General features: G+C 36.7%; 1 protein-coding gene across 3 annotated transcripts in view; it reads right to left on the minus strand.

Annotated features, from left to right (window-relative positions):
* LOC150103013 (DNA-dependent protein kinase catalytic subunit-like) overlaps positions 1 to 24023 on the minus strand; it is an 847149-nt gene that overhangs the window by 346982 nt on the left and 476144 nt on the right. For all 3 annotated transcript variants that reach the window (XM_090397444.1, XM_090397443.1, XM_090397442.1), the window contains exon 34: positions 6741 to 6869. In XM_090397444.1, coding sequence (XP_090253570.1) covers positions 6741 to 6869 — 129 coding nt within the window. The remainder of the gene's footprint in view (positions 1 to 6740; positions 6870 to 24023) is intronic.

A 24023-nucleotide genomic window follows, 5' to 3' on the forward strand; every position in this document is an offset into this window, starting at 1 on the left:
TAGCTTGCCACATGATAAGCTGGTAACAAAACTGAAATTGATGGGACTGGTCAAGAGAGAAGTGAGCTAGATTGGTGACTGGCTGTTGGGTAGGTATTAGCTGGTTGTGTGTGAGGAAGTGGTATCCCAAAAGAGGAAGATTACTACTAGTGATGCTCTTTTGGAGACCATTATTGTTTAACTTATATATTAATGATATTGAGACAGGCTTAACTGGACATATGCAATTGTTTGCAAATCATGCAAAGTTGCAATGAAGGAAAGAGCAGATGTTAAGCCCTTACAGAAGGATCTGAATAACTATATGAGTGGGAAAGTGAGTCAAGATATCTACTTTATGTTGCAAAGCGTAAGCTCTTGAAATTTGGAAGGCAATAATAGGAAGCAGTATACAATTAATGGGAAAATTTGGAGGGAGATGGAAGAGATGAGAGCTCTAAGAGTGATTGTGGACAAGGACTTGAAGCCTAAGGGTCACAATACTAAAATTGTAACATCACAACAGATTATGGCAATGATAAAACGGATTACTACTGTGCAGAGATTTGGTTGCCTAGTTTTCAAGGTGATGAGGTTATGTTAGGAAGGATCCAAAGAAAGTTTACTAAGCTGGTGTTGACTAAGTGTATGGAATGTGGGATATGAGGACAGATTGAGGGAATGCAACTTGCAGAGCCTTGTGAATATAAAGAGAGAGGATGTGATTGAGACATATAATTTGGTGAGGAATTGTTATTAGATTGGTGTAGAGAAGATATTTCATTGAGTACAGGGCAACAAGAGCAGACCAAGAAGCCATCCTCCGGAAGCTAGATAAGGAGGATGAGAGCAAGGGAGTGAGGAGCAGTTTCTTTGCTTGGATAGTGGAGTGCCTGAAAGTGGTGGGTACTGAAATGGTGAAAGTGTGGAATTCCTGTAATGAGCCTTCTGACTCTATGGAAGTCTCATGATAATAATAAGTTTTAGGAAATGCAAAACAAATTTAATGTACTCTTTAATTGCATGTTTAATGGAAGAAGGTGCAAAGTCATGTAAGGAAAACAAAGCAGAGACACTGCAGAAAAGTGGTGCTAAGAGAAAGAGAGAGGTCCCTAAGTAGAGACCAGTATTTATATCCACGGCTGGCAGTTGTAGTTCAGATGTTAGAGAGACGGGTTAAAATTAGATATAGGATTGATGACAAGCAATATAATGGTTTGTAAAGGGAGGTCATGTTTTTAAAAAACTATCTATATTTAATAAAAAAAAAAGTGACCAATGTACTGGTTAAAAGAGACTCATGGTGATATTTTTAGATTTTATAAAAGTTTTGGTTCGAATTATAACTGAAGTCACAATAAGATAAGCACCTCGTCAGCCACCCAGTATCACTGCAAAACAAAAATAAACCAGCTATTTTGCTATGAAAAATCCTGTCATCTTCATATGAATACAGTTCACTCCCATTCAAGTTTAAAAGTTATTATAAAAGTTCACATTCCAAATAAGAGATGAACCCAGATATTTTTTGCAAAGGCATTTTCTTGAATTGATATATCAAGCTGTTATGCAAGTTGAGGGAAAAGAACACAAACAAGAATAATATATTAACAAGATTAGTAGTATGACAGATACTAGGGTTTTTGAGTAGAAGGATGTGGAAAAGATGAAACTGGTGGCATACTACGAGTTCTTTCTGGGACTACTATAGACTTATATGTCAATTATATTTTGTATGGGTTTGACAGGGGATATATTCAGTTGTTTGCTTATGGTGCAAACAACTGAATATTAAAATTGTAATACAATCGATATTACTGTATCATTGAAATATATAATATATGATGGATACGAAGTGTATGAGGATGTGTATTTGATCCATAATGGCTGGTAAGGTGGTTAATAGACATGCTCAGACTACTGTGCACAATTCTGGCTACCAGGTTTATAATTTGAGAAGGAAATAAGAGAGTCAGTCAGAGAGAATTCATTTAAATAATATCCAGTTTCTTGGAATTACCAGTTATTAAGTGAAGATGTGGAAAAAAATTACTACAGAGTTAGTGGGAATAGAAAAAAAGCACTATATATACTTTTAAGTTGGTGAGAAGGTTTTTACATGAATATGGAAGTTATATATATATATATATATATATATATATATATATATTTATGAAGAACTAAATGACCAGAACCGAGATTTAAGTAAAAAGGTTTTAATATAAACACACTACTAGTTTTGGCCTGTAACAGCCTTCTTCAGGTGACATTATAATGTCCTGAAGAAGGCTGTTACAGGCCGAAACTAGTAGTGTGTTTATATTAAAACCTTTTTACTTAAATCTCAGTTCTGGTCATTTAGTTCTTCATAAAACTATGTATGTTAACCGAGTCAATGATCATTCTGTCATATATATATATAAAACAATGTAGTGTCAGCAAGAGAGTGAGAAATAGATATCCACATCAAGATGAGTGAAATGCATTTTTTACTTCCTTTAAGTGAATTAGAAATTTCAGAACCACCTAGGTCCATGTTTCAAAGTGAGAATTGAGATATCCTTGATCAGTTACAATTTGTCTGTTTTGTGTACATGGAGATTTAACAAATTGCAACTCTTCACTTGGAAAAAAAAAAAAATTATAAAGTAAACATGATCTGTTTTCAATTTCCATTTCTACATTAAAAGTGTTCCAATTAAACTATACTACAATCAGTTTAAAGGCCATGACAACTATGTCTTTTCTTCTATTTTTTATGCTGTTTATGTTAAGAATAATACTATTTTATTTTTAAAATCTGACCTCAATGGAGTCAGAGACTGATAATAGAGGTTACACATGCTCATGCACAAAGTTCATTTGAATGTGCAGTCCACTTACCAACAAATCTCTATCTAAAGAACCTGCTCCTTACTCCCCTGCTCATACCTGCCTTATATAGTTTCTAGGGATGGCCTCTTGTTTACCCTCCTCTCCCATTCTATGAAAAATTTCTTTCATGCTAACTTCATAACAATCCCTGACTAACTTGTCAGGGACAATGAGTATCAATCATATTGATACGAGGCATGTTCAAAAAAGACTGAACTTTTTAAATAGCATGACAACAGGCACAGAGAGTGCGCTGCGGTTACTGAGCACACACACACACCTAGAGGCAGATTTTGAAAACAAACTGGCATTTTTCCCATTCTGCTTTATGAGCATGTGCATAAGCTGTTCGTCGGATTAGTGACAATGAAAGAGCTAGAACAACATGTGTGTTTGTATGTGTGTATGAAATTGTGCTGCAAACTTGGTAAAAATTTTACAGAGGCATTTCAATTGCTTAACTAAGCACACAGGGAGGACTGAATGAGCTGAACACAGTGCTATGAGTGGTTTAAGCATTTTAAAGTGCAGAACATCAGTCAGTTAAGATCCCAGGCCTGGACGACCTTCCACATTGACAGATGCTGACAACGACCCTGTCAAGAGAGTTCATGCTGTGATGTGGAAACTGTCATTAAACTGTCATACGAGAAGTCGCTGACAAAGTGGGCATCAGCATAGGATCTTGGCATCAAATTTTGCTGAAAAACTCCAGATACGTTGCATTAGTGCAAAATTCATGCCGCATTTGTTGACTGAAGATCGGAAAGAGAACCATGTTCTCTTTCTAATATCAGTCTGAGCAGACTTTTTCCTGTTTCCCAAACTTAAAACCACTTTGAAAGGACATTGTTTCCAAAGCATAGAGGAGATACAGGATAAGAGAACTGTGCACCATTACAGAAAGTGCATTCCAGGAAGCATTCCAACAAAGGAAGAAATGTTTGGAAGAATTTATCACCAGTAGATGGGCCTACTTTGAAGGGGACAGTGCTTAAAATGTTGTAAAATGAACAATAAAGTCTTTATAGCAAAAGTTCGGTCTTTTTTTTTTGAACAAGCCTTGTATTCCTATTCATGAGGCTTTGCAATTTACATTCTTTCAATCTGCCTTCATACTCCACATTCCAAAGACCATTTACCACCCTTGTGAATCTTCTTTGGATCATTTCTAACATATGCTTGTCATAATGAAAACTTGGTGATCAAGTCTATGCACAATAATCCATATGAGGTCTGATCAAGGTCTTATAATGGAATGATAACTTCTTTATTTCTGCATATCAAAGTCTTCTGCTTCATTGCCATTATCAGATGTCACAAATTCACAACTTGTGGGTCCTGAATTTCAGGTCTTTGTATGCCACCACTCCCAGACCTCTCATCTCCTCTATTTCCTTTACTTGGTGGGAAAATCCCGTCATTGCTTACCAAATTTTAAAACTTTACACTTTGCAACATTGAACTGACAGTTCCACTTACCTGACCATTCATATAATTTATTCATAACATCTGCTTGACTTTTAATTGCTCTTACCAATTTTGCATCATCTGCAAACAGTTGCATATCACCAGCTAAACATTTATCATTAACATACAAACTGAACAACAATGGCCCCAATAGAGACTCCTGCGGCACACTACTAGTGACATTCCTCATTCCGGATACTTACTTCAAGATAAGGAAGTTGACAAACAGTGCTGACAACCACTTGAGAGAATAATGCAGTTATCCACCCAATTCTGTATCCTAGTTCTCCCCAATCTGTCCAATACCTTAACCAGAACTCTGGATATATGTATCTTTATACATTTCTGCATCCTAGTTCTCACCATTTTGTCCAATAACTTAATCAGAACTCTGAATATACAGACTGGTCTGTAATTTGTAGCCACCGCCTTATCACCACCTTTATGCAGTGGAACAATTTTACTTTCTTTTACTCTCTTGCAACATGCACTTAATAAACAGGCATGCCAATGCTGTTGTCAATTCAATGGAATGTCCTCTTAAGACACAAGGTGATATGTCAAATCTTATTGCCTTATTAACATCAAGCTTATTTATTTTCTCATATAACTTTTGCTCACTCACATTTAAGGAATCCTCTCCTATGTTATCTATGTCTTATGCCCACTTGAGTTTTTTCTCATGATTTCATCCTGATAAAGATGAAACACCTTTAGAAATTGATCACTGAATACCTCAACAAAGTTTTCCACAACAGTTACCATTCTGCCATTTTCATCCATTAACATCATCTTACCATAACCATTATTCCTACTACTTGCCATATATCTAAAAAACTTGAGGGTTTTTCATCATCTGATTTCCAAATGTCTGAGAGTTATATTTTTCACAAATGAACTCTTGGTCAGTGCATCCTGAAGAGAACTGGCCAGTTCAAAACAGCTGTCAGGACAGTGAAGCCTTTATGAAATGCACTAATAAAAGGCAAATACATGACACTTTAGGATGCAGTCATGTTCTTTTATGTAGTGCAAGCTAAGGCAATTCTGTGCCCACAATTGCATTCTCATAAGCGATCTGGTTCAAATTTAGAAAACTTTCATAGTTTCTACATAAATTCAGGTTTGAAATGATGTTGGGTCTTTAATAATCACTATATGTTAGATGTATTATATCCATACACATTATTAGGTAGTTAACCAATTTTTGCTGAGAAGGGAAGTAAGGGCTCAAGTTTCAAGAGGAAAAGCACTGGCACCTCAGGCAAAAATAACTTATAAAGATCCTTCATTTTTCAGATGGAATTCAACCCTAGTATATATGCTGATATGGGTGACGAAGTGGTTAATGTATCCAGTCTCCAACCAACAGACTTCATGTTTTAATACTACCATGGACGTCGATGTTTGTGATTGTCATTAAGTGGGATAGGAATTTTATTACCAGGTGTAAGACCACTGCATGCTTACTGGAGGCCTGAAGTAGGTTTAAAAAGTTCCATGTATAGTTTAGACTCCAGAGCAGGGTTTCTAGACTGTAAAATAAATAAAGACAAAATATATATATATATATATATATATATATATTATATATATATATCAATATATATATATATAAGTATATATATAAAATTGATATAAATAGAAAACAAAATTTCTTTTATCCACTCGCAGTACAATAAGTTTGAAAATAATCTTTCATGGGGACCACACACACAATTCTTGGAAAAAAGTTAATGAACACCCCCATGGGCAAGGTGTATCATGCCGTGTAACAAGTCACGTGTTTGTAGCCAGTATAAATTTCATGATTATGATGCTCCCAAGTCAGTGGAACTATGTCCAGGTAAAATGGCTGTAAGAATGAAACTGATAGAGTTTGAAAGAGCCATTGTGATAAGTTGCAATCTTATTTGTTCAGCAAATTGAGCCATCCCAGGTCAAAAGTCAGTGATATACCATGCAACGAAAGATAATATGTTAAAAATGTCACTTGACAGCTAACACACTGAATGCAAAGTTCCAGGCATTGACTGGAACACAAATCTGCACAAAAACATTCTGAACCGAGGCTCACAACATGGATTTCCATGATATGACCGCAATATGCAAACACACATTACTCAAACCAACATGCAGCGTCATCTTCAGTGGTGCAAAGATGCATGTACAGTGGAATGTGGAAGCTTCGAAAGCTGTGTTATGGAGTGACAAATGATGCTACACCCTCTACCTAGCAGATGGATGGATGTGGCAGATTCTAAAAAGCATTATCATGCTTTATAGAATGTATAAAAATTATGTTCAAATGAAACTGCACAATAAATCATTCTCTCATAAATTAGACAATTAAAAAATGCTCATGCTGCTACTATGATATACTGGTTAATTATTAAATTCAATAAATCAGCTCCTACCTCTATATAACTTTTCTTCTCTTTATCTTTCATAGCAGACTCAATAAATAATTTCAAAGTCTCTGGATCCTTCTCTTCTTCTAACACTAATTTTAATTGTGAACGTACAAGGTATGGCAAGTAGTGCTCCTTTTGGAGAGAAAAAAAGTTATCTAAGATTATAGCCTATATGATTTTTAAAGCAAGTTTTGTAATGGTTTTATGGTTAACCACAGTTTTTTCATTTTATTGGTGCAATGCAATCTCAAAATATTATTATTATTATTAACATCTGACCTCCATAGAATCAATGGTCTCGTTGTGGAACATCTCATGCAAAATGATCATCAAATCTTGCTTTAAACTCATTAAACAGAATAGTGCAAGAAAAAAAGTAATGTTCAAACCATATTTATTTCGATAAATGTTCCTTGATAATATCTTTTTTTTCCCCCAGAATATTTTAAAATAATTATTTTAGACAAACTTTGGAAATTAGTGCAAAAATAATAATTTCCACAATATTTTCAATAATAAATCTTCCAAAGTGAATATACAGTACATCTTGGAATTTCCAAATAGAGGAAATTTCAGGCAATACAGTTCACTTTTCTAAGTCAAGAGGTGATAACAGTTGCAACACTACAATTAAGTTAATGCCATTCTTATAATTATTTCAATGTTCAGTTCACAAAAGTAGTGAGAAAATCATCATGTGAATTTTCTTTTGAAAAAACAAAGAGAAAACAGAACATTGTAAATTCACTCAATGAAAAAGAAAATCCTCCATGTTTTTCTTCTTTTTATTATTGTTATTATCTGGTATTTCCTTTTAATACAAAGAAATCACCGCATATTTGAAAAATGAATTTACTGCTAGTTTAGATGTTTAGCATTTTTGAAGTAGCTATACTTTTACTATTATTTTACACTAAAATGTATGAGCACGTTTCCCAAGTGATTTTTGTAACAATTGTCTTGTGAACGGTTTTGAAAATAAATTATCTGAAATACCTGCAGGTTAAATAGGTGGGTAACTTCCCCTCACCAAAAAAAAGTGAACAATTATCATAACACATATGAACCTCTTTTGAAAAATTTCGAATCCTTCCCCCCTCCCACCAAGAAATAATTTACAATTTTCAATAATAAAAGTGGTAAATAATAAAAGTGAATAATAAAACAAACCAGACTAAAAGTATACAATACATTAGCCCTACCAGTCTTAATATATGGAAAAGAAATCTGGACAATAAAACAAAAAGATGAAGATTAATAACAGCAAAAATGAAGTTCATGAGAAAAACTGCAAAGTATATCCTATTTGATCACAAAAGAAACAAAGAAATTATGAAAGAATTAAACCAAGAACCAGTAATAGAAAAAATTAAAAAATATAAACATAAATGGATGAAACACGTTCAAAGAATGAAAACAGAAAGATTACCAAAACAAGCCTCAACATACAAGCCATTAGGAAAAAGGAAACCAGGACGTCCTCTTAAATGATTCAAAGAGGAAAATACAAGATTGGATAGAAGAAAATGGGATACTGTATCGGGGACAGCATGGTTTTGTGAAAGGTAGGTCATGCCTCAGTAACTTGCTCACGTATTATAACACAGTGACGGCTGAACTGGATAAGGGTAATGGGTTTACAGTGATTCTACTGGACCTTGCTAAGCCCTTTGACAGGATACCACATGGAATTCTAATCAGTAAATTGCAGCATATGGGGATGGACATAGGGTTGGTGACATGGATAGGAGGGTGGTTGACGGAGAGATATCAGAGAGTGGTTTACTCAGGAGTAGAGTCCACAAGACGGCCTGTGACTAGTGGTGAGCCACAAGGATCGGTTCTTGGACCACTGCTGTTTAATTTGTTCATTAATGATACAGGAAAGGATCTGAGAGGAACAGTTCATTTGTTTGCGGATGATGCGAAGTTGGGTAGGGCAATAGTGAATGCAGATGACGTCAAAATTTTGCAGGATGATTTGGATAGATTGGAGGTCTGGGCTAAGGAGAATGGATGTCAATTTAATGTGACAAAATGTAAGGTTATGCATTTTAGGGTGAAAAGATTGGCGGCAGTTTACTGCATTGGTGGAATTGTGTTCCAGGAAATTGATGAGGCACGAGATTTAGGAGTGTTGGTGGATAAGGAATTGAAATTTAGGGGACACATTGCAAAAGTGGCCAAATCAGCTCATCAAATCACTTGGTTGCTGAAGAATACGTTGACAAGCGGAGACAAGCAGGTTATTGTGCCTCTGTATCGAGCCTTGATAAGACCCCATCTCGACTATTGTGCCCAGATTTGGTCACCTAGGTTTCTTCTTGATGGGGAGGAGGTGGAGAGGATCCAGAGGCGAGTGACCAAGATGATAGCAGGTCTGTCGAATGAACCTTATGAGAGCAGGTTGAGGATTTGTGGGTTGCAAAAATTGGTTGATAGGTGGAGGAGGGGAGATATGATTAAGACATTCAAATTACTGAAGGGTTTCTATAGAATTAATTCAGAATATATTTTTGAGAACAGGGCTGGTTGTGGGAGGACTAGGGGGACATCCATGGAAACTGGGCAAAAGTGTGGTTAGTAAATGTGTTAGAGCTGGGTTCTTTACTTTTAGAGTAGTGAATGAGTGGAAGGCGCTCCCTGAGTCAGTGGTGGATGCTGTGACAGTGAATGAGTTTAAGGCGAGGTATGATAGATACTGTATGAATGTCGAATAGTTGTGATGAATATGATTTGGGGCCTCCCTCGATGAGTCTAATGACTCCCTGGAGTTGCCCGTAATAATAGTAATAGTAATAATTGCTGATGTATTCTGCACTACAGCTTGAGGCTCTCTAGAGTGACTTATGGGGAAATGTTCTCTCTCATCTTTCTCAATAACAGTGAGCGTAATCTAAGCTTTTGGTATTTTCCTCCAGCTGCAAGAATTATTATCTGGAATCTGAAATATAGCTTATTTTATAAATGACAACCAGCAGTAGTAAAAGTAATAATATTTGGATTTTTTTAAGAAAAAAAAAGGATAACTAACACTACTTAACTTTCTGTTTTGTGTCAGGCATATAAATGGTTTTACAGGGTGTTCGGGATAAATTTGACATATTTATAATTAATTATATTTTTCCGTAAGTTACATGTATTAACACACACTTCTCTTCATTTAAAAGTTTGGACCCTTCTTCATTCATATACAAGATGTCAGAAAGGATGGATAGCTGGAACCCACCTGAATCATGGAAGAGAATAACTTGTATCATGATGATTCGTGCCCGCCATCAAAATAAGGATATTACGACTGCTGCCCAATGCTCCCTGAATACAGTAAAAACAATCAGGCATGAACTAGAGACTTACAATGGTGACTACGAGGATGTAGCAAGAAGAAAGATCCCTAGCAGACGATCTGATTGCGTTCGTACAGCAGAATTCCTCGCAAATCTGCAGGAACAGGTGTTGAAGAACCCTGGCATTGGAATTCGGGCTTTGTTCATGGAGTTGCTAACTGTAGTCAAGCCCTGGATAACAAGGGTAGCCAATGGTAGGCCGTATGTATGGCAGCAGGATTCGGCCCCTTGCCACACCTCTGGGAAAAGTCAAAAATGGTTGTCTGAAAATTTCTACGACTTCACCAGTCCAAATGTTTGGCCTCCAAACTCCCCAGACCTTAACCCCATGGATTATTTTGTATGGGGCGCAGTTGAAAAAGACACCAATCGCACTTCCAGTAATACAAAAGCCCAGTTAATGGATAAAATTAAAACAGTTTTTGCGGCCCTTCCCAGGGAGACTGTAGCATCAGCTTGTTCGAGGTTCCGAAGCAGAATTGAAGCTGTGATCGATGCTAATGGTGGTTATTTTGAGTAAATCTTGTTGATAGTATTGTAATTAACTCTGCCTGTAATGTTTTTTTGTCAATTCATTAAATTTAATAGATACAAAGAAGATTTTCTTTTTCCTTACGAAACTGTCAAATTTATCCCGAACACCCTGTATATAGTGAAAATATAGCATAGCATTTCTAAAACTTAGAATAATTTTAGCAAACAGCTGAACAACTGATTGTAGATTGCAAAGAAACAGTCTGGAATTAGAAATACTTGCTTTGTCAGATACAACAATATTAATTCCTTATTTCTTTTGTCAAAACACTAAAATGAAGTAATAGATTTTGAGTACTGTCTGTAAAAACTTTCAAACTAGTAGACAATTAGATAGGGTATTTATTTATAATTCAGTTCCAGGAGCAAAGAGGGAAAGGGAATATGCAATTGGAAATCTTCAAAATTAGCAAAAATTTTGAATCAGTCTGTATAGAATATCTTTCATATATTTTCATCATATCTCTAGTGGTTAAGCAATAGATATTATAGAAATGCTCACCCAACAGAAAACTAAAAAAAAAAAAAATCATCTGTTGCAATTTTAAGCAAAAGGCAAAGGTGAAGGAGTTCCTGCTGAAATATCACTGGATATAAATTTCTGATATTAAAAAAAAAAGGAGTTTCACATTTGTTTTTTATAACATCATTTGTTATTCATAAAAACAGAAAAACTGAAGCATGAAGATACATATAATGGTATTTTGCAAGGAAAAAAAATTTTATTTCCTTTCTTTGCAAAGAAAAAAAATAAAACAATATTTATTTCAATAAATGCTATTTGTAAAAATTTCTAAATATTTAACATGATTTTTGCACACGTGAAATTTGTTTTTATTTTAGGAAAGAGAAAAAATTTTGCAGTAAAAAGTTTAAATATAGAAGAAGGTGAAAGATATTCCAAGTAAAATGCAGACTTCAAGTCAAGTGGCACAAAGGTCGCTCCATCACAGTTAATCTACTAATGGCTCTACAGTTGCCATTAAGGAATTAATGGCAGAAGAAGATAATTACATGATAAAAGGTAGAATGCCAATGATGTTTTGATCCATGAAAATGCTAAGTGGTCTGACTATTTCATTCACTTAGGCTGGTAGGGAAGTTAAATTATTATTATTATTATTATTATTAGTTCAGGCGACTCCAGGAGTCCTTAGACTCATCGAGGGTGGCCCTAAACATCATGTCCACACAACTATGCGATTACATTCTCACAGTATCTATCATACCTTGTCTTGAACTCATTCACCGTCATAGCACCCACAACAGACTCTGGCTTAAAGAAATTAAGAAGCTAATAGCCAGAGAAAGAAAATTAATGGAAGATAGGGTATCAGAAAAGTCTGTAAAAGACAGAATTTAGAAATGGATAGATAGGAATATGATATCCGATGAGAGTAGCATAGTTTTGTGAAATGGAAGCAGTGCATTATTAATTTAATCACATTCTATAAAAAAAAAAGTTACAGTGCATAGTGCCAGATAAGGTTTGATTGGTTAGAGATGTATTGGTGTGAGGATAACAAAGTCATATTGTGCCATTATGACAGTTAATGTTATAGACAAGGTAATGAAAAATGAATGGTTAAGTAACTATCATCTATGTGCAAGAAAGCAAATTTTAAATTGTTGAACCATGTTGTATATATGTATACACACATTTTGAAACAGATGCAATGGTAAAAATAAATTTTTCTGTAGAAACATAAAAACTTCATGCAATTTTTTTAAGTCTGGAAAGATTTGTCTTAGTGTATATAGCTCAACCAGACTGGTATGCATTGCATCCCCCCCCCTCTCTCTCTCTGAAGTGAAGTACTGTACTTGCTTCCCCACTATAAGATTAACATATGTTATGGCATTCACACATAGGTAGGTTATCTGCCCTCAGTAGATAGGAATGCATTAGATGATTGATCTGCATGGAGTCTCACCAAAACAACTTCCGTCCTTGTCTCCATGTAAACTGGATTGTAAATGCTTAATCTCATGCAATTTTTCTGTTAGCTCCTGCCAAGACAACTGCCACAGATTCATTAACTTTGCTTTTTATTAACTGATCATCACAGTCTGTATAAAGTACTGATTAACAGAATGTACAGAAGGTTTGAATTGATATAGAACATGTCTCAGATACCTTTGATTACAATGGTGCTGAGAATCCAGCATGATGGAAAATCAATATTAAGGGTCTTCATTTGATAAAATAATTATAAAACATCAGAGAGGACTGAATAAAGAAAGAGAAGAAATGACCTTCAAAGAAGAACACACCAAATCTGGATAAATCATACATTTATGGTAACAGTTTTTTTTTATGTGTAAAAGTGCAATAAGTATTACTGCATTTTAGCAGAATTTCAGTCAAAACAACATGGCCAGTAAAACATCAGCAAAACCAACACAAGTCTGAGATCTGAAACTGTTGGCAGGAAAGATAAGAAATCAGAGCATACACTTCTTTGTGTACATTAAACAGCTGCAGGTAGATTGATAAAAGAATAACTAACTTCCTTACTCCCACATTGAGAGGCTGCATTAAGGAGAGCAAATCTTCAATGTGTAAATACTGTCTTATTCAGTGCAGGCAATGGGGTCCATATTAACCATCTTGTTACAATAATGACATAAAATTGTAGTATATCAACACAAAAAGCACAACCAACAGTGGAAGAAAGTTTACAGTGATTCAAGGTATTCTGATAACACAGTCTTATACTTAAGACAAAACCTTAGAGGATTTGTCTTAAGTATAAGACATTTGTCCTCTTAGCAATACAATTGAACCAATTCACATTCCATGAAAAAAAGATTCAACTAGCAAAAAAAAAAAAAAAAAAAAAAATTTAATAAAAAGAGGGAAATACCTCACTGAGACTAAGATTATAAGGGTTCTAATATACTATATCAAGAGGTTGTATCACAAGCTCTTCATTACAAAGGAAACTGAAGCTAGGTACTCATGTTTAATTGTATGCTCATAAAAACTACCATATACTAGAATCTGGAAATTCCTCAGTAAGTATTACATTATATAGTAAAAGGAAGAGATCCATGTAAGATGAGAGATCTTTATTATATAAAAAAAGATATCATCATCAGGTCCTATGGTTGGAAGAGAAGAATGAAAGTACTGTTTTCAGTTCCTCTTTAATGAATAGCTGATTGTATGGGCTCAACCCATTTGGAAAAAAAAAAAAAAAAAAAAAAAAAAAAATAAGCCTCTTTCACGCTTGTGTTCCTAGAATACATTAAGAAATGTCCTAGGTTCATTCATGGCACTTCTCAAGCACAGCACATATTACAAGCTGTGTTGCACATATCTTACACATATCTTTTATTTTATGTGAATGTTAGTAACATTAGTAATTACTTTTGTTATATCTTACTTATTTCTAACTGTAATATTGACTGTCATGTCTGTTTATGAAATTTAATACAGGATAGCCCTTAGAAAGCATTTTTATTTATGACATTGATTTTGTATGACGTAGTGTATGCAGGGCCGGCTCTACCGGTGGTGCAACACATGCATTTGCATGGGGAAACAAGTTTTGGGGGCAGCAAAATCGACCTAAACTATACGAAAAATAAATCATAAAAAAGGACATTTATTTCTTCTTTGTTGAAATCAGACTTCAGGATGTCGTTAGTTACATTTTTACATAATAAAACTTCATTGTACTATATATTTTTTAAAAATCGTAACCAATTAAAGAAATAGAATCCAAATACATAAATACGGTTGTGCAGTGATTGCTAATAGAACCTTTTTTTTTAAAATAAAGTTATTAGGATTTGGCTTTTAAAATAATTTTAACATTCCAATATGTCTGATAAAAGAAAAAAACTGTCAGGTGCAGAATATCGCAAACAAGAATCAGAAAAAGAACACAATATTCAGAAACAAAGTGGGGTTTTGCATAAATATCTAAAAACTGAAACAGCTAATGTAGTACAAGAGAAAATAAGCAAAAGGACCAAAGAAAAAAATTCTGAGCTCATGGCAAGTACTTCTAATTGTGATCCCAATAATGTTGATATTAGTAACAATGAGAGCAGCAAAATAGGGGAAAGAGGAGACAAAATATGCTATTGCACGAGCAGCAAAATTCCTAGGGCCTAGCCTGAGCATATGGTCATATGAATTCATCATCAAGAGTGAATGGGTTATGGTACGAGAATGGAGAGAGAGAGAGAGAGTTTGTCATAAATTTTTAGGTGTGAATCACATATAAAGGGGGAAATGAAGTGACAAATATTAATGATGTAAGGAAAAATAGTGAAGGTGTCCTGGAGAATGCGGATGTAGTAAATGATAGTGCATGGAATGAGAGCATGAAAGTAGTGGCTGAAAGTAATGTGGATGATGATGATGATGATGATATGATAGTAAGGAGTGAAATAGTGTGCTTATATGGCATCCTTCACAGGACAAAACAGGAGTTAAAGCAACTGGAGAAACAACTACTGTGTGGCACAGCAGCAGGTGGGAGAATGAACAAAAAAAAAAAGTGAATGGGGAAAGTACAAAAGTCTGAGAAACTGGATGTAAGGATAAAGTATTGTATGGGGATTTGATGATAAGAGATATACTTAATAAGAAAGCGACAAATGCATGTGTCTCAGGTGCAAAAATTAAGAATGTTGGTGAAGTTATTAGTTCACAGAAGGGAGAAGGGGAAAGAGATTATTGTTATGGTAGGAACAAATGATTTGAAAGGAGAGAATTCACAATGAAAGAAGATATGAAAGGAGGGAAAATGAGGAGTAAGGAAGTAAATGTTGTGAGTCTGCTACCTCAGTATGATTGGATAGCATTCAGAAGGGCAACACTTGCATATGAGTTAATGAGAAAATGATGCAGGTAGAATGGTGTGCAGCTTATCGGCACATGGAGTGACTTTGATATATACAAAAGGACTTATATATGCGCTTGACAGACTACATTTAAATGGTTTTTGGGTTGGATGTTTTGTTCAAGTGTTGTTTAGTGAGAGTTTGGAAGTGCAAATCCAGGAAAACTAAGATAAGGGGGAGGGGAAATGCAACCAATGCACAAATCTGGGATAAATGAGCATGTGCACAGAAATGATTATGTAATGCTGGATGCAATTTCTCAGGACACTGATTCGTATGGTTTGATAGTGACATTACACAAGGGTAATTGTGGCACAAGAGGATATTAAACTGCATGTACATGAATGCCAGAAGTATCAAGAATAAGGGAGTGGGAGTTTTTTACTTGGCCAAAAATTATAGGTATCACTGAGATCTGGTTGAACAGAAAATGATATCACAAGGATAGAAGGCAAAGGGTATTTTCAGGGAGGATAGAGGGAATAAGACAGGAGGTGGAGTATTGATGATGGTAGCTAAAGAACTACATCCAACAAAATTAGAAGTTAAAGGGAATTTTAGTTCTGAGGAAGATGATTCATTTCAGGCTGTCTGGTGTGAGATAGGCCAATAGGCCAGCAACCAACAAAATATATTGTTGGTTGCTGCTATAAACTAGGGGGAACTACGGGAAGATGCTATGCCTCACAGATTAGCACAATGAATGCAAGTCGAGGAATTATTATGGGAGGATTACTATGGGGACATAGACTAGAGGGAGCATGGCAAGATAGATGAAAGTGGAATTTATACAACTGCTAAGAAATAATTAGTTGCAACAACATGTTATAGAGATGACAGATTTGAGGGTATTGGATCTCGTAATAGCAAGATATATCCATAACCAAAGTAAACACCCTGTCTCCAACTGGAAAGTTGGCAAACATGTAGAATTCTCTGTCAAAAAAAGGGTTTATCTCAAACTATAAAGCTGTTAATTATGACAGATTTAGGAGTCATTTTTGAGCAGTGCCATGGCTTGAGAAGCTATACAAAAAAAAGAATGTCAGCAGAGCATGAGAAGTGGTCAGAGATTATTTGAGGATTTTATCCTCCTGACCTGCATATCCAAGATCAGGAGGATAAACCAAGTGGAGATTAAGTGGATGAGCAGAGATATAAAGCAAGAGCTTAAAAAAAAAAAAAAAAGAAAGAAGTAAACACTGGAAGGGATATAAAGAAAAAGGTGATTAGCATACTCATGAGCAGTACAAAGTTCGAGCAAGAAGGGCGACTAATTTGGTAAGAAAGGCCAACCAAAAGAGTAGTTTCATTATATAGAAAGTAAGAGGAAAAATAACTATGAAATAATGATTTTAGATCACCTTCCTACCAACAAATGCTAATGGGAAGGCAACAGAGGCAAAAGAAATAGTTGAGTTGCTGAGTGATCATTTTGCCAAGGTGAATCATGTAGGTCTGCATGGTTAGCCTAGTGGCTATGTGCTTCGCAACCATATGCATGGTGAAGGAGAGTCCTAGGTTTGATTCCTGTCGAAAATGTGAGGAGCTTAAGGATATTCTTCAGCCATAGCCAAGTTAGCCGATATTGGGCATGGATAGCAGGGTTTTTCCCACCAATTTATCTGGAGTTTTTCATCCCGCAAGCAGGCAAACCAGCCCTGTGAACACACAAGGATACAGTCGTGAATATCACCCTTAGAGGATGCAGCAGAGGAGTGGCAAACCAGCTACATTAATATGCCAGTAACCCTTCATTAGGCGAGGACTCAACGTATCCTAGATGAATGAGAATGATAGGATAGATGGTACCATATAAGTGGAAATTTTGCAGTAGCTGATCTGACAGAGATGCATATCAAAATAGAGGTAATTAAACAGTGATTCACCATATTAAAATATAAAAAAAAAATTGAATACAACAGTGAAACTGGATGACATGCCAGTCCAAGAACTGGTGAATGTGTAAGAGAATTGGCATTTCCTCTGATGAAGTAGTTCAATCTAAGTTTCAGCTTTGGCAGGGTTCCAGAGGAGTGTAAACTTGCCAGTCCATTGCATAAAGGTGGCTCCAAGACAGAAGTAACAAACTACAGACCAATTAATATACCAAGAGTGGCTATTAAAGTATTGGAAAAGTTGGTTAAAGATAAAATTCAACAGTGGGTGGATTGGGATGTGACTCTAGAGTGGGCAGCATGACTTTGTAAAAGGTATGTCTTCTTTTAGTAATTTATTCACATTTTATAATAAAGTGAGAGTGGAATTAGATAATGAAATGGCTACCCCATGATACTACTGGACTCTGACAAAATACAACGAGGAAAACTATTACAAAAGTTGGAGCAAATGAGAATGGATATGAAGCTAGTAGTATGGATGGGGTCGGCTGACTGACAGATACCAAACAGTAGTATACAGTGGAGTGGAATCTAGGGGAATGAGGATGACTGATGGAGTACCCCAGGGTTCTGTATTAGGACAGAATTTGTATATCAATGATATAGGGAAAGATTTAAGAGGAGATATGTAGTTGTTTGCTGATGATGCAAAACTGGGGAAAGCAACAGTTGATAATGGTGACACAGATATCCTGCACAATGATTTAAATAAAATGACATTGTTGGCAAAGGATAATGATTATTGATATAATGTTGCAAATGAAAGTTATACATTTCAGGTTGAAAAGATTACATATGGTGTATCATACTGATTGTACTGGATAGTAGAAAATTGATAACGCTAGGGACTTATTGATAATGGTGGACAGAGAGTTGAATTTCAGAGGGCATATTGCTAAAGTTGGTAAAATAGGTCAAAGGATAAGTTGGATGTTGGAAAACATGCTAACAAGTAAAGATAGGGAAGTTATTATCCCTCTTTATTGGAAAGTAGACGGATTATAGCTATGACCTGGCTACTTCTTGACTACTGTTTACAGATTTCGTCAGCTCGGTTTCTAGGGATCAGAAGAGTGACGAAGCTTGTGATAGGTATATGAAATGTTCCCTATGAGGGAAGGTGTGTAGATTACAAAGTTTGGTATATAAGCAGAAAAGAGGGAACATGACAGAAACTTATATGATAGCGAGGGATTTTCAAAATTGATCCAAACGACATTTTTCAATATATGACAAACAGTCAGGGAACTAGGGGGTCATCTGTGGAAGTTGTGTAAGAGTATGGTTAGTAAGGGTGTATAGACTAGATTATTTGTGTGGAGAGTAGTGAAGGAGTGGAATGGATTGTCAGGAAGTGGTAGAGAGGTTTCAGAGATGAGTGATGAAAAAAAAAAAAAAAATCATAAAAAAACCAACCGAAATCCAATCAAACAACCCACCAACAAAATTTCTTACCAAAAAAATAGTTTCCACATCCACTTCACCAACATCCATGGCATAAACAGCAATATAAACGATGTGCACCACCACCTACATTCGTCTAAACCAGAACTACTGTTCCTTTCAGAACCCCCAAATGGCAACCTCAACAGCCACTGTACACCTCAACTGCCCAAACTACACAATAACTCTTTCCACCACAAGAGTAGAATTTGTGCATTCGTCAGAACCAAATACCATGTCAAAGACTGCAAATCTGAATCCCCACTGTCTGATAGGCTTTTGCTCAAAATTTCTTGACCAAATCAACTTGCCCTTTTCATATGCTTTCTCTATTGCTTCCTAAACTCCAACCACTCTGACCTCTTAAACTTTCTCTTTCTAAAGCTCGACTTTCTGCAGTCGATATACCCCAATAGAGAGGTCATCCTTCTTGGGGACTTCAATGTCCACAACTCACATTGGCTCCACATCTCCAGTTTCACTGACAAAGCAGGTAGAGATGCTGAGGTGTTTGCCATCAGCTGTCACCTATCTGAGATCATCAATCCTCCTACCAGAATACTAGACAACTCCCTCCACTTTGCCAACATGCTTGACCGCTTCTTACGCGCTCCCCTTCCAGGTGTACCATGGTTGTTGGTTGTCTTCTTGGTAACTCGGACCCAACCTTATACAATTATACAAGCCTCTTTTGCCACAGAACAACTTTCACCCACCAGTTCACAGTCTCATGTCCTTTGGAACTACAAGGGTGTCAAATGGGAGGACCTCCATAACTCCTATTCCTTCCTCCAATGGTCCTACTACTGCTTTAGTTCTTCTGATCCAAACACCTGCTCAGACTGAATAACAGGAATCATTTTCACAGGAATGAAGACTTTCATTCCTTATTCCACCCCTAATTCTCAGCCACCATCCAAGCCTTGGTTGTCAAAAAAGTGTGCCAATGCTGTACAAGAAATTGGCTCAAGACCTAAACTCTAGCTGCCCACTCTACCAATACTGTAGCTTACACTGGTTGAAAGGGAATCATCACGAAATCCGACTTTGAAAGGGCCAAATGCTGCTAACTTGCCTCCTAACCAAATGGCAGTCACTCCTTCTGGTCCCTTGCTAAAGCCATTGGGTGCAACTTCTGCTTACCTAGGCTTCCATCCTTCTCACATCCTGATACTGCAGTCACCTTACAAAAGACAAGGTCAACTTAATGGCATTACTCATCTCTTCCAATTCCTGTATTGATGACCTGGTCAAAGTACCTCCCCCCCACTACCAAGAATGGCTCCCTTCATGTCACCCATAGTGTTCTAACAAAAAGAAATCTGAAGAATCCTCAATAATCTGAACACATACAACGCATCTGGTACTGATGGTATGTTGTTAATAAAAATTGTGCCTTAGAACTAACACCTATCCTGTATTGCCTCTTCAATTACCCTACAACATGGAAACAAGTCCAGATCCAGCCCATCCCAAAGAATGGTGATAAAAGTCAACCAACAAACTACCATCCGAAAGTCATCAACAACCAACTCTTAGAGACATAGTATTATTATTACCCAAGACCCCATGGAGTCAAAGACTCATGTAGGAGGTCCTTTTATCATACACACAGTTCATCATACCGTGCTTTAAACACATTTGAATTCTCTATAGACACCACACTCTCAGGCAAGGCATTTCAATCATTCACAAATCTGCATGAAAAAAATCTGCTTCTCACCCCCACCCCCACTCACACCCTCTTTATACAGTTTCCAGGGATGACCTGGTTCTCCCCTGATCTCCTACTATTTTTTGTACAACCTCTCGAGCATTGGTCCTATAACAACCCCTAACTTCTAGGTCTCTATCATATCTCCCCTCTTCCTCCTGTCCACCATACTATGCAAGTTGCATCTTCTCAATCTTTCCTCATACTCAACATTCCAGAGGTTAGAAACTACCTTAGTCAGTCGCCTCTGGACCCTTTCCAACATCTCTTCATCCTTCTGAAAACCAGGTGACCAAATCTGGGCACAATAGTCCATGTGTGGCCTAATCAAAGCCTTATACAATGGAACAAGAATCTCCCAACTTCTACAAGTCAGTGTCCTCTGCATCATTCCCAGAAGCCTCTGTGTTGTCTTCACAATTTTGGCTATGTGTCCCCTAAATTTCAGATCCTTATCCACTATCACCCCCAGATCTCTTATTTCCTCCAACTCTGACAATATATCCTCACCAATCATAAATTCTGCATCCCATTTTTGTTTTTCAAATTTTAAAACCTTACATTTTGCAACATCGAACTCACATCCCCATTCCCGTGCCTAATCACATCAATTTATCCAAGTCTTCTTGTAAGGCCACAACATCTTTTCTACTCTTCATGGTTCGTCCCATATCAACTAATCAGTGGATTTTCTTGCTTTCACCACCCACCTACAAACTCATGCCATGGAGAAATTTGGAAGAACTCCAATAGTTGCCCTAGACATTTCAAAGGCATTTGATCAGATTTGGCACAGGGGCCTACTCACCAAACTGTCATCCTATGGTCTGCCTTCCTCACTCAGCAACTGGATCACCAACTTTCTCACTGGTCACTCGCTATGTGTCATGGTGGATGGTTTACTCTCCTCAGATTTCCTCACCAATGCAAGAATACCCCAGGGTTCTGTTCTTTCACTCATTTTCTCTTCCATCCATTGCTTTGCTGATGACAGTACACTACATTCCTCTTTTCATTCAACAAATCTTGTAATGCTAAATTATTAGAATTCTCAAGATCTACCATGACCAGGGACCTGAACTCAGATCTCCCAGTGGGGAAGGACAACCTTGTAAACTTCAATGCCACCAAAACTTATTTCTCTATGATCTCTTGCAAGAAAGAGCTCGCATACCTCTTATCTCCCCCTTACCTTCAGCAATACTGAGATATCCAAACAGGATCAGATTTCTCTTCATGGACTAACCTGCACCTCTGATTTTCCTGGCACAACCACATTTCAACTATAGCTTCTGCAGTTGCCAAAATACTTTGGTAATTTTTTGCACAAGACACTACTTCACACCATCACAGCTGCTAACTCTATACAAAGCCCAAATCTGCCTATCCTTGGAATACTGCTCCCCTGTTTGGGTGGTGTACCAAAATCCTCTCTAAAATTGCTAAGAAAGAGAGAAGTTGCTCGATTCTATCCAGAAGAGGGCAATTTAGCTAATTAATGATCCCTTTCTCACAGACGTTCAGTTTCTGCCTTGTGCCTCTTCTATAGATACTTTCATGGGCAGTGCTCTGCTGAATTGGCCATTATTATTTCTCCACTCTCCTCCAAAATCATTAAAACAAGAGTCATTGCTAACTAACCCCATTTCACAGTCAACCTTGAAACTCACCGAACCAACTTCACTGCCTCTGCTTTCATCATTCCATCTACTTCTGTCCTTTGGAACAGTCTCCCCTACTCTGCCTTCCCCCAAAGATTACAACTCGCAGCTGTTCAAGTAAAATGTGAACAAACTCCTCCTCTCTTCTATTCCTCTTGCCCACACAAAGCTAATGTGCTATATGTCTTTTGTTGCCTTTCATGTGTAAATCAGATAATATATAATGTTCTCATTTAACATACAACAAACTGTAAAAGGGCAGGGAAGTAAGCAGATTGTGTGACCTACTGAAGAATACAAGTGGATAGGTGTAAAAAAACTATTGCATTTATTCATTATTAGGAAGAAGATAAAAGAAAGAGAGAAGTTGTTATCCTGATGTGCTTACAACCCGCAGTTGTTCAAGCAAAATGTGAAATGTCAAGTGAAATTCGCTAAAGCAATAATTATTCACTAGAACAAGCCATTCTTGTGTTCTTAAGAGCTCTCTACAGTGAGTGTCAGCTGTATAAAATTATCAAGGACAGTCTGTGTTAACTAAGAACCTGATGGAATATATTGTGATAAGAAATCACACAAAGAGGCGGATGTCTACACCTTCCTGACAGTGTTAAGTTTGATGTGCTGAAAAGAGGTACTGTTGCCCATAAGGATACAATTCCCCTGTGAACAGGTTCATCTCCAGTTCTGTTCTTATGAATATTGAGATACTTTAAAGTAAAGCCCTCAAAAAATCAATTGCCTGCAGGCAGAAAGAAACACACTTATGTTTCTGAAGAGAATTTCTAATATTTTTCTGCAGAATCTTGGACAATTCCACAGAAATTTAGATTTAGGTCTATCTAATTTCTAAGATGATGAAGACTTACCTTTATGTGGCTTGTGTGTGTGTGTCATTTAATTTTGGAAAGCAACAAGAGTCGATGTCCATCTCTTCCCTCCGAAAAATGTTTAACAAATCAAGTATTGTCATGGTCACTAAAGTTGTGCAACCTGTACTACTGTAACCAAAAGCAACCAGAAAATTCTTAACTGATGAAGAGCTAGCCTGTATCTGTTAGCCTTAAGTCGGGGATTTAAAAAGCTAGTGTCAAAGGTCAGCTTTCTAACTGGACAGATATCTAACAATGGACTTCAAGAAAGTGACTTATTCACTGGTGACAGCTGTGCCAATAGGTTTTCATCTCCTTTTAGGTTGACTAATGCAGGCTAGTTGTTAACTACATGTGTCACCTCCCTCTACATAACTGGAAGTAACCAATTATTATTATTACGGGTGACTCCAGGGAGTCTTAAGACTCATCGAATGAGGCCCCAAATCATGTTCATCACAACTATTCGACATTCATACAGTATCTATCATACCTCGCCTTAAACTCATTCACTGTCACAGCATCCACCACAGACTCTGGCAGCCCATTCCACTCAATCACCATCTAAAAGTAAAGAACCCAGCTCTAACACCGTTACTAACCACACTTTTGCCCAGCTTCCATGGATGTCCCCTAGTCCTCCCACAACCAGCCCTTCTCAAAAATATCTTCTGAATTAATTTTATAGAAACCCTTCAGTAATTTGAATGTCTCAATCATATCTCCCCTCCTCCGCCTATCAACCAATTTTTGCAACCCACAAATCCTCAACCTATTCTCATAAGGTTCATTCCACAGACCTGCTATCATCTTGGTCACTCGCCTCTGGATCCTCTCGACCTCCTCCCCATCAAGAAGAAACCTAGGTGACCAAATCTGGGCACAATAGTCGAGATGGGGTCTTATCAAGGCTCGATACAGAGGAACAATAACATGCTTGTCAACGTATTCTTC

The sequence above is a fragment of the Typopeltis vanoorti genome, chromosome 9 (genome assembly GCF_054136105.1).
Source record: "Typopeltis vanoorti isolate ZY-2024b chromosome 9, IOZ_Tvanoo_1.0, whole genome shotgun sequence".
NCBI lineage: Eukaryota > Metazoa > Arthropoda > Arachnida > Uropygi > Thelyphonidae > Typopeltis > Typopeltis vanoorti.